The sequence below is a fragment of the Mytilus galloprovincialis genome, chromosome 8, assembly GCF_965363235.1.
Source record: "Mytilus galloprovincialis chromosome 8, xbMytGall1.hap1.1, whole genome shotgun sequence".
NCBI lineage: Eukaryota > Metazoa > Mollusca > Bivalvia > Mytilida > Mytilidae > Mytilus > Mytilus galloprovincialis.
Genome location: NC_134845.1, coordinates 17923683 through 17940822, shown reverse-complemented (window position 1 = coordinate 17940822; position 17140 = coordinate 17923683). Strand labels below are relative to the sequence as shown.

At 32.9% G+C, this 17140-nt stretch overlaps 1 protein-coding gene across 1 annotated transcript in view; it reads right to left on the bottom strand.

Annotated features, from left to right (window-relative positions):
* LOC143085233 (extracellular matrix protein 3-like) overlaps positions 1-17140 on the bottom strand; it is a 67595-nt gene that overhangs the window by 37137 nt on the left and 13318 nt on the right. Inside the window, exon 2 of the mRNA XM_076261470.1 lies at positions 7257-7346. Coding sequence (XP_076117585.1) covers positions 7257-7346 — 90 coding nt within the window. The remainder of the gene's footprint in view (positions 1-7256; positions 7347-17140) is intronic.

The following is a 17140-nucleotide window of genomic DNA, read 5'->3' as shown; positions in this document are numbered from 1 at the left end:
CAAAATTTTCAATATTCAGGGACCTTGCTTTGAAATCTAATAAAGGTATTGCCCAAACCAAGACAGGGATTCACATACAGCTTTGATTAGAGGAGATACATCAATATGCAAACATTTCAAACTATTTCCAAAAGCAAATTTTATTAAACCATATCATTTTTTTTTTCATGCCAGTACCATGTACTGAGCTGGTGAAATGCATACAGACAGACACCTGCCAAGATATAATAATGTGACCCCTAAATAAGAATCATTTAAAAATACAAGCGACACCTACTTAAGATCCTGTAAAACACAGTGTATCAACAGAATGAAAATAACAGGATTGACAAGATCAAAGAAAATGTACTTGGAATACTATATTATATATATAATACCATCTATCTCGGTAAAGTGTTCATCAATACCTTCTGTGGCTACACAAACAAGACATCCCATGGATACTATCAACAATCTACTACCATCCTCCCTCAAATTGTAACATTCAACTAAGAGCAATCAAATTCTTATTATATCCCTACAACTGCTGAACCCATTAAAACTACATATGCTGTACTTAATTTTATGAATCCAACTGCCAAAAAAGATCTAAGAGATTCATATCTGACTTAAACATGATGTTTTTTGTATTTGTTTAATTAATTTTGAGGATTTGTAAGTAATGAGAGCTAACACCTTGTTACAAGGTGATTAAACAACAACTTATCATATAAAAAAATATATTCAAACGACTCCCCCTGCTGAAATAAAACAAAGCATGGCAGACCTGTACCTCATAATAACATTCTAATGATTCTATTCTGCTGATAAACGTGTGGTGAAAATTAAAAACCTCTGACATAACATATGTTATGTAGTACATTCAAAAGCATAGCAGAAAGTTTGATTGTTTTTCCTCCGATTATGAGGTAAAAAAACAAATAGTACATGCATTCATAGACATAAACTGATGGAGTATTAAGAAATGATAAATTAGCTAAGAAAAGAATCAAGCAAGTTTGTTTTGGTGCAGGTTAATAAATGTTTTGTCAATTATTTCACAATGATAATCATTGCCTGTTGGGAATTTGTGTGCTATAATCTTTATTGTAAAATTTCTTAGCTGTCTTAGTGACTGAAACTTGGCAAAGAATACAAGTGCTAGAACTACGCATATAAAATGATGTAGCATGATTGCCATGTGACAACTATCCCTAAAGACCAAAGGGCAAGGATGTGAACAATTTCAGGTCCATGTATGGCCTTCAAAAATGAGCAAAACCCATTACATATCATAATCTACAAGTGTATAGTCATAAACAAGGACAAGACAGTAGATATAAACATCAATACTTTCTTTTTATATTATAACCAGATGCTCCGCAGGGCGTAGCTTTATACGACCGCAGAGGTTGAACCCTGAACCGTTGGGGCAAGTATGGACACAACATTCAAGCTGGATTCAGCTCTAAATTTGGATTGTGATTAAATAGTTGACACAGCATAGGTTTCTGACACAGAATGAATGTGTTCTAATGAACTTAAAATTTTTGTTTTCTCTTAGAGCAATTCACTATGCTGTTGAATATTAATCCTCTCAAAAAAAATGTTTGAAGAAATTTTCTTTTTTATTTATGAAATTTCAAATGAGAAAAATTGAACCCAATTTTTTTAATCACATCCCCCTTTCCCTTATTCCAAAACTAATCTCAATTAAAATTTCTAATGGAGTTTGCAACAATAACTACTCATTTAAATACATCATAAAATATTAAGATGTAAAAAAACTGCTTGTTATCACTGAATGGTAAAGATTAGTTTAATTTATCAGTTGGTAGTAAAAAGTGAATATACATTGTATATTGTATATAACAAAGATTTAAGTTGATTCTGGACAAAGAAAGATAACTCCAATTAAAAAAAAATCTTGCTATTGCACAATATTTTGCAATTAGATATTTCTTGCTTACTATTCTGGACAAAGAAAGATAACTCTAATTAAAAACAAATTTGCTATTTCACAATATTGTGCAATTAGATATTTCTTGCCATTGCGCAATACTGTGCAATTGAAAAGACTTGCTATTGCACAATACTTAATATAATAATTTTAGATCCTGATTTGGACCAACTTGAAAACTGGGCCCATAATAAAAAAATCTAAGTACATTTTTGGATTCAGCATATCAAAGAACCCCAAGATTTCAATTTTTGTTAAAATCAGACTAAGTTTAATTTTGGACCCTTTGGACTTTAGTGTAGACCAATTTGAAAACAGGACCAAAAATGAAGAATCTACATACACAGTTAGATTTGGTATATCAAAGAACCCCATTTATTCAATTTTTGATGAAATCAAACAAAGTTTAATTTTGGACCCCGATTTGAACCAACTTGAAAACTGGGCCAATAATCAAGAATCTAAGTACATTTTTAGATTCAGCATATCAAAGAACCTAACTGATTCATTTTTTGTCAAAATCTAACTAAGTTTAATTTTGGACCCTTTGGACCTTAATGTAGACCAATTTGAAAACGGGACCAAAAGTTAAGAATCTACATTCACAGTCATGACAGTTAGATTCGGCATATCAAAGAACCCCAATTATTCAATTTTGATGAAATCAAACAAAAAAGTTTAATTTTGGACCCTTTGGACCCCTTATTCTGTTGGGACCAAAACTCCCAAAATCAATACCAACCTTCCTTTTATGGTCATAAACCTTGTGTTTAAATTTCATAGATTTCTATTTACTTATACTAACGTTATGGTGCGAAAACAAAGAAAATGCTTATTTGGGTCCCTTTTTGGCCCCTAATTCCTAAACTGTTGGGACCTAAACTCCCAAAATCAATACCAACCTTCCTTTTGTAGTCATTAACATTGTGTTTAAATTTCATTGATTTCTATTTACTTAAACTAAAGTTATTGTGCGAAAACCAAGAATAATGCTTATTTGGGCCCTTTTTTGGCCCCTAATTCCTAAACTGTTGAAACCAAAACTCCCAAAATCAATCCCAACCGTTCTTTTGTGGTCATAAACCTTGTGTCAAAATTTCATAGATTTCTATTAACTTAAACTAAAGTTATAGTGCGAAAACCAAAAAAAATGCTTATTTGGGCCCTTTTTGGCCCCTAATTCCTAAAATGTTGGGACCAAAACACCCAAAATCAATACCAACCTTCCTTTTGTGGTCATAAACCTTGTGTTAAAATTTCATAGATTTCCATTCACTTTTACTAAAGTTATAGTGCGAAAACCAAAAAAAATGCTTATTTGGGCCCTTTTTGGCCCCTAATTCCTAAAATGTTGTATAAAAACCATGAGTTTATGTCAGACTTATTATAAAATTTGTATTAAAGCATTACTCATATTCTTTTTTTCAACACAGAACATCCTATTTCAAGTTGCACTGACCCACTAGTTCTTTAAAAAGGCAGTAAGAAATGTCAGAGGGATGTTCAAACTCATAGGCCAAAAAGCTATCTCTGACTTAACCCTTAGACTGCTACGCGCGACTATTGTCGTTCCGATAAGACAGTCCGCTACTGCTACTCGCGACTATAGTCGTTTTCCGTACTCGTTTGTTTACACAGTTACCATGGAATGGGCGGAGTCAATATTCATGAGATTGCGGCAGTTTCGACTTGTATGGATTCTGATTGGCTTAAAATCTGCGTTCTTTCGAGTGTCTCTTGACTTTTAATCAGGTATAAGCGATAAACCGAAAGTGAAAATTTTTGATGAAAAAAGTGACAAAATGGCGGACATTGTTTGGAGAAATGGCCAACACGTTCAGAAGTATTTCAATGATAACGATTTAACAGCGGCGGACGATTAAAAGGATTTGGACGAGAACCGAAGATATAATAGACAGAAATGGAAGTATTCTATCAAAACTGCAAACAGAAGACTTTTAAAGCGAGAATTACGGGGATTCCCAGACATTGTTCAAAATGGATGACATGAAACAGGATTTGCGATGTTTATCATTTCGCCTTTCAAATGTGAATCAATATTGACTAACATCGATAGACCCGAACTTTAAGTTTGTCAAGATTATATATTGATGAAAGCTTTAAAAATGAACTTGTCGTGTAAATATATTTGTACATGGAAGTAAAAGTCGGCGCAGTGAAAGTTGGAGGAAAATACCGGAAAATATTTGCATAAAAAAGGCCGTTGGTCTGAGAAGAAACTTTTATTTTTTGATAATCACAATGGAACTTAGTTCTTAAAAGAGATTTTAAACTATATTGGTTCAATTCTGAAGTCATGGATACTTTTACATTGATGGATCGTTTAATAAAACATGAAAAAATAAGTTTACCTTTGTTTACCTATTTTCGCACCTGTACAGGTAAAACATGACCAGAGACTCACACAAAAATAAAATAAATTAAAAATACAGAATCTAACAATACTTTTTTATATAACTTTTATTGATGAATATTCAATATTTACAAAGATACAGCAATTGTAAGTGAACATGTTTATTTCATCAGTGATTAAAATTTTACTCAGCATTACACAAAAGTACAATAGAAATCAATGCAGCAGTCTAAGGGTTAAAGATCAATACAGAGGCAATAGAACTTCAAACCATGAACAGCCTTATACTGGACAATACTTGCTATACCATGCGGAGAATAATTGAATTATTAATAACTAATTCTAATGCAACAACGTTTGTAACCTTCATTTTGATTGGATAACGTCACTTTCTTACATGGCATCAATTGACAAAAACTTAAAATACAATACAGTTATCTCCTAAGTATAAGATTCAACTTATTTCACTATAAAGCAGAATAAATGCTGTCATTGTGCAGGATATCCAATATTACATGACATCTTGCATGTGGACGTGTCAACATACTTATATGGTACCAGCTTAGTGTATTCATGTTGCCTAAATCATGAATGACCTTTCCATGAATTAACCAGATGTCATTTATCATTCCAACCAATACCTACCACAGATTTCTATCAATGACATTAGTTTTGGCATTCAAGCAAAATTCTTCATGTAAAACATTTACTTTGGAATAAAATACTAATAAAATATTTCATCACCTCGTCATCTAGTTTATACATGATATGATTGATGTTTTAGGCATAGATTATACTTCTTCTATCAACCTTTCAGCTGCCCAGTTTATGTACTCTTAAAAATACTCAAAACGTACTTCACCTCATGGTTTTAAAAACAAAACACTAAATTATGCAGAAAATGATTTTGGCAGAAATTCTATTCATTATACCTTGTTGTTTTCTATACAATACATCACTTTTTTTAAAGATATTTTGGCAGAAATAGGAAAATAAAAATATGTGGTTTGTGCAACAATTGATTTCTTAAGTAATAGCACATTGTGATTGATATAACTCAACAGTTTATCAGATTTGGCAAACAATACTGATCATTACAACATTTTATTGCCTTTGAGGATTTTTTGTTCTGCACTTCAGTGACATGTTCTGTCACTTTACAGATGTAGAATTAGAAAGGGGAAAAATTCTCCCCTATAAACCTCCATGATACGTGCATACTTTTTACAAGTACCAGTATCCCCACTCCAATCTAATGTTGGCTTGTCAGTCCCTGCCTTGTTGCTGCATGGATCTGCACCTCCAGTATTTTTTATCTAGTTCTTTCATACTACAGGACACAAAAATTTATATGGCAAATTTAGATAAAAGTGGTCAATGTAGGTGATTCCCCCTAAACAACATATCTCTATATAAAGGATTTTATATTTACACAAACTTTTTAGTAGGCCTCTGCATCTTAGATTTTATTAACAAAGTACTTGATTCATCTTCTTGTGGTTATAATTTCTATCAGAATTAGTTTCAATACATACCTGCTATTTTTTTTTTATCATATCTCGTTTTTATCACAACTACAGAAATACTGTAGAAATAGAAAACCCCCAACAAAAACAAACAAGATTTTTTTTTGGAAAACTTGGAAAACTTTTTGTTAAAATCAAATGTTTTTCGAATTTAAAATAAAAGTAAATATTATGAAAGGAGCAACTTGACATTCTACTTTAATTCTGTAACCTAAAAGCAAACAGATACAGAAATCCAACAAAGGGCACCTGTCTAACCAATTATTCAAATGACCTGTGACCAACAAACATGATTAATATTTCTTTACAAAACATAACAGCACAAATACAGATGTTTGAAACAAAACCCTGTTGTTGTAGAATATAAGATTCACAAGCGTTGATGCATCTTCCATTCTGCACATACCACATGGGGGACGTGCATCTGTGGAAGTCATCATAATTCCGTTAATTAGCCTTAAAAACAAACTTAATCAGAGAATGATGAATTGCTACTGTTTGGTATCTGAGTGTAGCAAGATAATAACAATCATCTACTGATGACAAACATATTAACCCTTGTAGACAATAGGTACAACTCTTCATAGACATGGAGATATTATTAACCCTACATAGACAATGAATAGGTACATTCAGTTATTTTTAACCCTAGTACATAGACAATAGGTGCATAGTATCATATGATCATAAACAAGCTTCTGTCCAAATTTTGGTACAAATCCATTATAGTTTAAGAAAATTATTAAAATTTCAAAAACTTTAACCACAGAGTGAAACTTTGTGGACGCTGACGGAATGTAGGATTGCTATGTCTCGCTTTTTCGACTGAAGTCAAAGGCTCAACAAAAATGCTTTCTATTGAACCTCTTTCCAAATTTTAGGGCCTTTTCTTTAGATAGATTTAAGAATATGTCTCATTATCTGTAATCACTTTCCAATCTCCCCCCCAATCAATATTAATCTTTTTTTTTTCTAAAGGAAGGGGGGTTCTTATACTATAAGGAGAGAGTGTCTGTACAATGGACAGCATACACATATTTTAAGGAATTACTACTGCTATCTACTACAAGACCTGTTTGAGGTGAACAAACCAATGACAATGTACAGAATTAGTTTATGGGATATATTTTTGGGGTTTTATAAAGCTTACTATATTCTATTGGGCTCTCCTTATTGTTAGCCTATTATTAGGCCTGTTAGCATTCTTGTCATTTGGACCTTGTTGGAAAGTAGGGTAATTGTATATACATGTATTACCTAACCTCCTTATTATATAATGTTTTATGTTGCCTCTCCATCTATTTGTTTGAGAACAAGGGGAGGGGGGAGTTAAATTAAGTCAAATGTGCTATTTGTCTGTATGTACCAAGAGTCATCCTTTTCATTCTTTGTTATAATTGCTACATTAAAAACTTACCCTGATCTTTAATTTTGAAGAAAAATATGTCACTGGTGGCATCTTCATTGGGATTCAAAATGTATTCTACTGCTCTCTTGTTAATGTCATCTGAAATTAAAAGGATAAAATAAAAGGATAAAATAAAATATAGATTATCATTTATATGAAGTATAATCATATTAATTTCTAAATACTATAGTCTTAAATTGACTTTTGGTTACACTGACTTCTATTGATGTATCAAACTCTATAATGGATGAGCACTTCAGATATGTATAATTGATAAACTGGATGTATGATAACATTTTGTTAAACAGTACCAATTTCATTGCATTGGATATACATTTCATCAATCGAAGTTTCTTCAGTGATCAGGAGTGGATTCAAGATTTTGGAAAGTGGCAAGTTTAAATGTGTACTCAATACACCACTGCCCCCTGGATCTACAAATGGTGATGCTCAAAGTCACTACATTTTAAAATATATATACAACATTTCATAATGAACAAAATTAAAGTATTCACCAATGACACAAATAAAACCTGATAGACATGTGTTTATTCTTTTGAGTTCAACAAAGTAGAGTCAGGGGATTATGTAGTGGTTTATTTTAAGTACAAAATTTCATAATATTTGTAAGTGCAGTTTAATTGTCTGTAATTGTTTGCCCTCTGTAAGGGCTCTGTTAATTACAGAACAATTATATAAATAAAAGTTAATTTAAAAAAAGCCATTTAGTACAATATATGTGTGACTTTCAATTACATACTTATTTTCAGTTATTTTTTGGAAATACAGCAAGAAAATGTTCAAACTTAACGTAATTTCGCTTCGGTTTCAAGGTATTGTTAACTTTCTATCTTAAATAAAACACTAATGATCCCTTAAGAGCAAGGTGGGAAATTAATCAAAACTGCACATGCACACAAAAATACTAAAATTCCACAAATTAATTATTGACGGCACACAGTACAAAGTTCTATAGATGATGGGTATAATGGAGTCAAGACATCACAGAAATGACAAAAGAATTTAAAGAAGCAGCTGAGAAAAACAAATCATCAATGGCCGCACACTCAATGGGTGTTTAATGGAAAGTAGTTGTTAAATATTGCTAGTAGTTCATTCATTAGTTTATCTAAGCTAGGCTGTTCAGTTACCATGTCACTAGCATGAAGCAAGCATCTTGCAATAAAAAAATATGTTTGTGTGCAACATGTATTCCACAACCTAGTGATGAGCATTCTGCAAGTATGACATTTGGTCTTGACAGCAAACATAGACTACAATGAATTAGCATTTTAACTCTCAAGATCAAGTACAAATAAACAGAAATAATTGAAGACCAAAAAAACACTTAATACATTTCTGTTAGAACAGGGTAACAGGTATTCAAGATATATTTGATAACAAATTAGGATCACTAACTGATTTCAATCTCAAGACAAGATCCATTTAGGCCTACAAACTCTTCCCAACTATTATGCGTGGGAATTTTTATGGACAAAGAATTATAAGTAGTGATTTAAGCAAACACATCTTTGCATTTCGTTCCACAAACATGACAAAGGGGAGGATATTATAATACTATACTTCCCTTTTGGGAATTCATTCATAAAGCAGAAAAATAACATTAAATTTAGCACAAGTCTTTTCCATGATAAGCATGAGCAATACATGGGATATAATGGTCCCATGTCAAATGGGTAGGAGTTAATGCTTTGTTGTTGGTAAGCATTCCAAAAGTATATAGGAGGGATAAAAGTATATAGGAGGGATTTAATTGGTATCATTGATAATGGTCAAACAACAGTACCATCCTTGTAATAAGTCATGTTTTAAACTGGTCCTAAATCTCTGCACTGGGTTAGTGTTGTGATAAGTGAACACAACAGGGGTCATGTTTAGTCAGGCATCTGCCTCCTTTATTGTTGCTTCTTTTAAGAATTTGTTGACATGATATTTTCAGTCATCTCACACCCTGTTTCTGTTACCTTGTCACTCACCACCCAACATCTCTTTCTAATCAAGTTTGTTTGTTATTAATATTATGTCATGCTTTACTTTAAGAACATATACATCCCACATTTTGTTTGCTATTAGTCAGTTACATAATTTTGATTAATGATCCTTCTGAATAATAATAAATTAATCAAAAACTATTAGACAGAATGTAAGTAAAAGTCTATACCTAATCAACATTTAATTGCATCCCCAACAATGTGATAAAAGATATAATTATAACCATGTGTAGGAGACAAACATCCCCACCTGGATGATAGAAGTGGTACAAATTGGATTGTCTTAAAGTGCATTTATTTTCCAGTATTGTAAAAGAATAGATGTCACCAACTTTATGCAGTGGCAGATCCAGCCATTTTAAAAAGGGGGGGTTCCCAACACAGAGTAAAAGGGGGGGTTCCAACTATATGCTCCCATTCAAATGCATTGATCGGCCAAAAAAAAAGGGGGGTTCCAACCCCGGAACCCCCCCCCCCCCCTGGATCCGCCACTGTTTATGTCACCATAGGTCTTCAACAATGATCAAACCATACCATTAAGCTGTATAAGTTAGCTATAATAGAGTACACCTGATGTCTTTACACCATACTATATGATTGTAGGTAACTCAATAGTTACTGGACATCAATATTAAAGGTTAAAAACTTTATCAAAGACCTGAATCCTGTAAAAAGGGTCTATTTGCCATGGTCTGCCTATCTCAGACACATCTACACAATGATATCTTATAATGTTATCTAGGTCTGTTGTCTCCCACCATGTACATGACATAGACATCAGGAGTCCTGTAAAAGTCTCCCTCAACTTAGTTGAAGAAAAAAAAACAAATGATCTGAAATATTCTAAGATGTGTTGAGATTGAAGAGGCCATTGTATAAGAAATTAAGATTATGAAGTTTAAGTGGTGATGAAGCTATACAAAAAATAATTATAATCAATGTAAGAAGGGAAACCAACACTTTTATATCTACTCTTGATCCTATACAATATAGGGTTCAAGAATGGGAGGATGATTCATTGTCAATATCAAAGAGATATAAAGACTTGTATATGTACATGTACCTATGATTGTCAACATCTTTTCCATCAGTAATTGCACATACATTGTAAGCAAAATGCACTTAGTTCCTTCATCAAGCAATCAATGTCATTAATTCTGAGTATTTATAGTGATTGGTATATATATTTATTCTTTATAGATAAGCACCTGCCCTTATACATGCCATCTCATTTTTTTCGAGAGATATGACAAAAATAGAAATCCGTTATTTTCATTAAATTTAAAAGAAATAAACTAATTACAAGATTGAGTTTTTAAAAATTAAATTAGTGATTGACCATTTTTCTTTTAATTGTCTACTGAATATTTTGAATTCATATCTCTCTTCCTGTGTTTGCATGAAGATGTTTTTTTCTGTGTTTTGTGTTGTATTTTTGTTATTGTGTTGAAGTATACCACATGTCCTTATATTCATGAAAAAAGTTCAGAATTGCCTTTTATTATGGCTCTTAAGTGCTAAGCTTCAACTCTCATTGCAAATTTTTTTTAACAGCAAACAACTAAGGTTAGAAATAAAAAGTCACCTTTATCATCATAATAAAACAATATCTGGACTACTTCAATAACATAAAAACATTCTACTTTTTTAGTACGGAGGCAAAAATAAGGCAAAAATTAAACTGGGAGTTATGTAATCTCCTCTCACAATGTTATTTATCACTTAACCAATAATGAACAAGAATGTGTCCTAAGTACACGGATGCCCCACTTGCACTTTCATTTTCTATTTTCAGTAGACTGTGAAATTGGGGTAAAAACTCTGAATTTGGCTTTAAAATTAGAAGGATCATATCATAGGAAACATGTGTACTAAGTTTCAAGTTGATTGGACTTCAACTTCATCAAAAACTACCTTGACCAAAAAATTTAACCTGAAGCAGGATGAATGAACGGATGAAGGAACAGAGGCAGACCAGAAAACATAATGCCCCTCTACAATTGTATAAATTGGGGCATAAAAACATCACAACATGCATTACAGTTCTCCCCTATTTACATGTTTTTGTCCCCATTTTATCATACAATTCCATTATCATTATAATATGATTCAATTTATAATATTAACACTTCTTTCAAGTCCTCAATTCCATTATCATAATATAAATAACTCATAATATCAATAGTTCTTTGTGTTATTTAACCAATGTAAATTTGTTCTAATGTGAATAAATGAATAGATTTGAAAAAAAATTGAGTTATTTCCCTTTGAACAGAAATCTAGTAATTAATTTAAGTGTGTCATCAAAAATTTAATTATAGGGAAAGGGCTTTAACTGAAGAAGGAGAAAAGCCAAAATCGTGAATATCAAACTTGTCATGATAAAACAATACACCAAATATCACATCATTATATTCAAGCATGAAGAAAAAAGTCTGGAAAACTGATTTGTCAGACTGACAGACGGACAGAGTGCAAACATAAAGTCCCCTTCGTTGGTATGCGACTTACAAAATATTCCTCTTTATAGACAACATGTACATGTATTAGATACACCCATGAGAGCAAGTTTGTTTTTCTTACTTACAGCATGATATAGTTAATTCAAATGAAATTCTTCAATAATGTAGGGAGGGGTTCTTTCGGTTATTTTAGTCCTATTTTAAGTCTAATGTAAGCAGAATAAATACAGGATATCAGCTCAGATTTTAAAGCATCTTACAAATGGTATAAATTCAGTAAATATAAATATTTAGAATGTGCTTTATATTTTGATTGTCCCTAATATACTGTCTGACCTACATTCCTCAAATTAATCACAACTTTAAAATTCAAAATTAGAACATTATCAGTGCTTTTGATCGAAGTTTTTGACATTTAAAATAATAATATCGCTCCTGAACATTTAGTCAAGGCTCTTTGCATTTAAAAAATGAACTTTATAATGTTACAAATGTTTATTTGTTAAATGCTTTAACAGCTTTTTTATATATCGATCATATAATAAACTACAAACAAAGAAATAGTAGAATTTATGCTAGACTTTCCTAAAGAAGTTTGATTCAATCGGTAACATTTTTTTTCTCACAAAAATGAAATATGAAATATACTTATATTAATACAAAACCCTGACAAAGACCTAAATCTGTTAGCGAACCTACTACATTACCACTGAATTGCCATCTTATCGAATTAAGAACAACTCTTCATATGACTATTGATAGGTTAAACGAAGTTGAAAAGTTAGGTAAAGCTAACCGTACAGTGATTGAAAAATTACAAACTGATAATGAGAAGTTAAGACGAGAATTAGAAGACTCAAACGAAAGACTGTGTAAACATTTAGTATTCAGCGAACGTAAATACACACAATATGAAGCAAACTTAAAATTACTTAATCAACAATCAAAAGCAATTGGTGAATTTGATTTCAACATGTATTCGGAAAAAATTAAACAGATAGACAGTGAACAGATACGACATAGCAAATTACTTTTAAGTGCACAAAAAAGTTTCAACGAACTAAAAATGTCGTGTCAACAGTCGTACGCAACAAAAGTGAACCCACACATTACCCCAGATAGCATACCGGTCAGTTCTACTGATAATACAACTCATAGTTATAGTTTACAAATGCGATCACCCGAATCGGAGATTTATAACGGTACAGTTAAAGACTCACAACAAACACATGACACACTCCGTACAAATGTCCCTGCAAATATACACGACAGTCATAAAAATGATGAACCAACGACGTTCAAAATACCCGTTCGCTTGCAGGGTGCCACTGCTGCAGTTCAGTCCACTGATGACAATTTCTTTACTGGTGTCTCACGGAAAAGGTCCGCAAGGTATTACTTATCAGGAATTGATTCAAAGTCAACCCGTTCCGGAATCATGACATATTTAGAGAGTAGAAACGTGCAAGTGACATACTTGAGATTGTTTCAATCGCGGAATAGCTTGCGCTATGTGTCAGCTAAGTTGAATGTATCCGAAAACTGTGCTAATATTATTGAAGGTGAAAACTTTTGGCCAAATGGTGTGCGTTGTAGGTGCTGGCTCAGTAACGAGGCGTGGTATCAACGAGGTTCCGAGGCCCCAAACGACCAGAAACAAGGCGAAAAAATAAAAAAACTTTAATAATGAATAGAACTAGTATTTCAACTGTTGTAGTATTCATGAATGTCTTTCTCATTTTGTTTTGTATGTCTAGTATTAAGTTAGTAGCATGGAACGTCAGGGGTATCATGTCCTCTACTATTTGTCTTAGTAATTTGTTAAAGGACACTGATTGTGATATTTGTATTATATCTGAACATAAATTAAAAGAAAGGTCTTTACATTATTTATCTACTATAGAAAAAGGGTACAAATGTATAAGTAAAGCTGATGCATTACCCATAGGGTATAACGCTTATCATGGTAAGGGTGGTATTGCCATATTATACAAAACCTCGCTTCAGTTTTCTGTAAATGAAATAAGTGACATTAACTCCAGTAGAATAGCTGGTATTGAACTTAAAAACCAGTCTTACGGCTCACTTTTTATCTTTGGTGCGTACTTACCATCTGATGACTCTATTGAAAATTACAAGACTGAATTGAGTATACTAGAGAGTTTATATGCATACTATAGTGTTTATGGTAATTGTATAATTGCAGGTGATTTAAATGCTAGCTGCTTACATAAAGACAGATCTATCTCAAATATTTATAAATCAAAAGAGTTATTAAATTTTGTATCTAGGCATCATTTGTTGTATGCTGGTGGTAAAATACAAAGTAAAGGGCCAAAGTATACGTATGTTACTAAACAAACAATGTTAGATTATATCTTGTGTAATGAAATTATATATAGAAAACTAAGGTACTATGAAATCCTTGATGAAGGGGCAATAAGTAGCACATCCGATCATTTGCCAGTAGTGATTGAGTTTGAGACGGACTCCACCCCACATCGTGTTATTAACTCCAGCGACAAATTACCAGCTTGGCATAAGGTAACTGACGCACAGATCAATCAATACCAAAAACTATTGTCTGACCCCGTGGAAATATTAATTGATAAAATGAACTCTTATTCTTTTGCTGATATTGACACTATATTTGACGACTTCGTTAGCACATTGCATAATGCTGCGAACATCGCAATTCCGAAATGCGGATTTAATCCACTCACCAAACCGTATTGGAACGCAGATGTGAAACGAGCACACGACAATGAAAGGTCAATGCGTAAACTTTGGGTTCTAGATGGTCAACCTCGAGGAATGCATTTTGACTCTTATCGAATATACAAAAGAGCAAAGTCCGAATTTAGACGTGTACAGCAAGCGGCTAATGAACAGTATATGCAAAAGTGTTATGATGATCTAAATGAAACCGCAGAGTGCGATATACGGTTGTTTTGGAAACAAATAAAACGTTTTAAAGGTCGTTCCTCCAAGATATACCCCGAGATTGTGTATGAAAATAAAGTGTACAGTTCTCCGGAGTCTGTAGCAAACTGTTTTGCTGAGTATTTTCATGAGCTGTACCAACCAAAAGAAAGTGATAACTTTGACAATGAGTTTAAGTGTTCGATCGAGAGCGTATACAAAGACATTATTAAAACCTGTGGTGTTGAAGGTGGATACTTACCTGGTGGATTGATCACTGAACAAGAAGTTTCTAAATTGATTGGTCAGCTAAAATATAGAAAAGCTGCCGGACATGACAGAGTACAAAACGAGCATTTGCGTCACGGAGGTAGCCCTGTTGTGAAGTGTATAACGGTCTTATGCAATCTCATCGTCAGATTAGGACGTATACCAAAGAACTGGAAACTAGGCCTCCTTGTTCCTATCTTCAAAGGTGGAAATAAGTGCAAAACTTCACCCGATAATTATAGACCAGTTAGTTTACTGTCCTGTGTTTTGAAACTATTTGAAAGTATTATTAAAGCTCGGTTAATTGAATTCGTGTTGTATGACAAGAACATTCCGAATCTCCAACAACAAGGATTTCAAAAGTACCTTAGTTGCTTAACTGCATCGTTTAATTTACATGAAACAATTTATCATAACCTAGAATTATTCAGTAAAATTTTTGTTGCCTTTTTAGACAGTAAGAAAGCTTTTGACACTGTCTGGCGAATTGGTCTTATGTTTAAATTGTATAAAATAGGTGTAACAGGCAAATTATGGTCAGTTATTAATGACTGTCATATTGATACTATGAGTTCAGTAATTGTAAACCAGTGTCAGTCTGAGTTCTTTCCTGTATTACAAGGGGTTAGACAAGGAGGGGTTTTATCTGGTTTATTATATTTAGTATTTATAAACGATATGTTGGTTGATCTTGAAAAATGTAATAAAAAAACTGGTGTTTATCATATAGCTAGCTGCTCTCCTGCTCTCGCTGACGATATTTCATGTATTGGCACAACTCCGTTGTGTCTCCAGCGTATGTTAGATATATGTGCTGACTATGCCCATAGATGGAGGTTCTGCTTCAACGCGAAAAAGTCCTGCGTTATGCAATTTTCCTTAAACCCACGAGAAGTTCGAGTAACATACGACTGGCATATTGCGAACAGTGTTCTACCGGTAGCTGAAGAATACACTCACTTAGGCATTGCGCTGAATTCCAAATTCAGATCGACAGAAAGAACATCAAATGCATGTAGAAAAGGCAAGAACTCTTATTTTGCGCTCAACGGTGTTTGCGACAAGTCAACACACCCATGCGTTCTACTTAAACTGTTTAAATCTATAGTGTTACCTACTGTTCTGTATGGTTGTGAAATGTGGACTAGTTTAAAGTCAAACGACATTGCTGCGTTGAATCGATTTCAGCACTTTATAGTCAAGCGTATTTTGGACTTGAAAACGTCTACGAGATCAGATATGTGCCAAAGTATACTTGGACTTCATACTATTACCTCGTCTATAGAGACTAAGAAGTTATATTTCTTGCAAAAACTGTGTAGTCTTGATGACAACTTCCTAACGAAGAAAATATTTCTTGTGCGTCTGTTTACCTATTTAATTGACAATGAACGCAATCATCATGGGTTCATTCCTGATATTATGAACATTTTGTATAAATATAGCCTTCATTCCTATATGCTTGACTTTTTTCGAGAGGGAGTTTTTCCAACGAAGCAATCTTGGAAAGCTATAGTGAAAAATACAGTTGACAAAGTACAAACTGACGAATGGACTCGGCGTTTACATAACGATAATAACTTTTCTCGTTTTAGAAGTGTTCACCTATCGGTTAGGGTTCCAGATTTCTGGAAAAGTTCTAATTCATCCAGAGAAATCGTAAACTCCTATTATATTACAAAACTGCTAACCGACATTCCAAATACCACTGGAGGTACATGTGAATTATGTAACACTCAGTTTTTAGATGTATATGTACATGCATGTTGTAGCTGTAGCGGAACTCATTTAATCAGAGATATGTGGTGGGAGTTTATAATGGAAAAATTTCCATTGCATTTATTTGTGGAACTTTATTCATACGACGATGAAGAGTTATATTGCATTCTCTTGGGGAAGCACGTAACAACAAGCAATATAGACACCGACAGTTTTCATAATCTTTGTCGTGTGCACGTTGCACACTGTGTCGCTGCTTATAGTAGATTACTGAGAACAACGATTAGTTAATGTGCCAGTGCATGAACCGTCGTTAGTGAGAGCAATTTTTGTAAAAATTTTCTTCATTTATATAAATAAGCACAGAACTTTATTTTGTTATGTACATATTGTAATGTTATATTGTGTTATTATCGTGTTTTGAAAACTTTTGTAATTTGATCTGTTTAAATATATGATTGTTCATTGAATCTCTTAATAGAGGAAATAAAGATATGAATGAATGAAT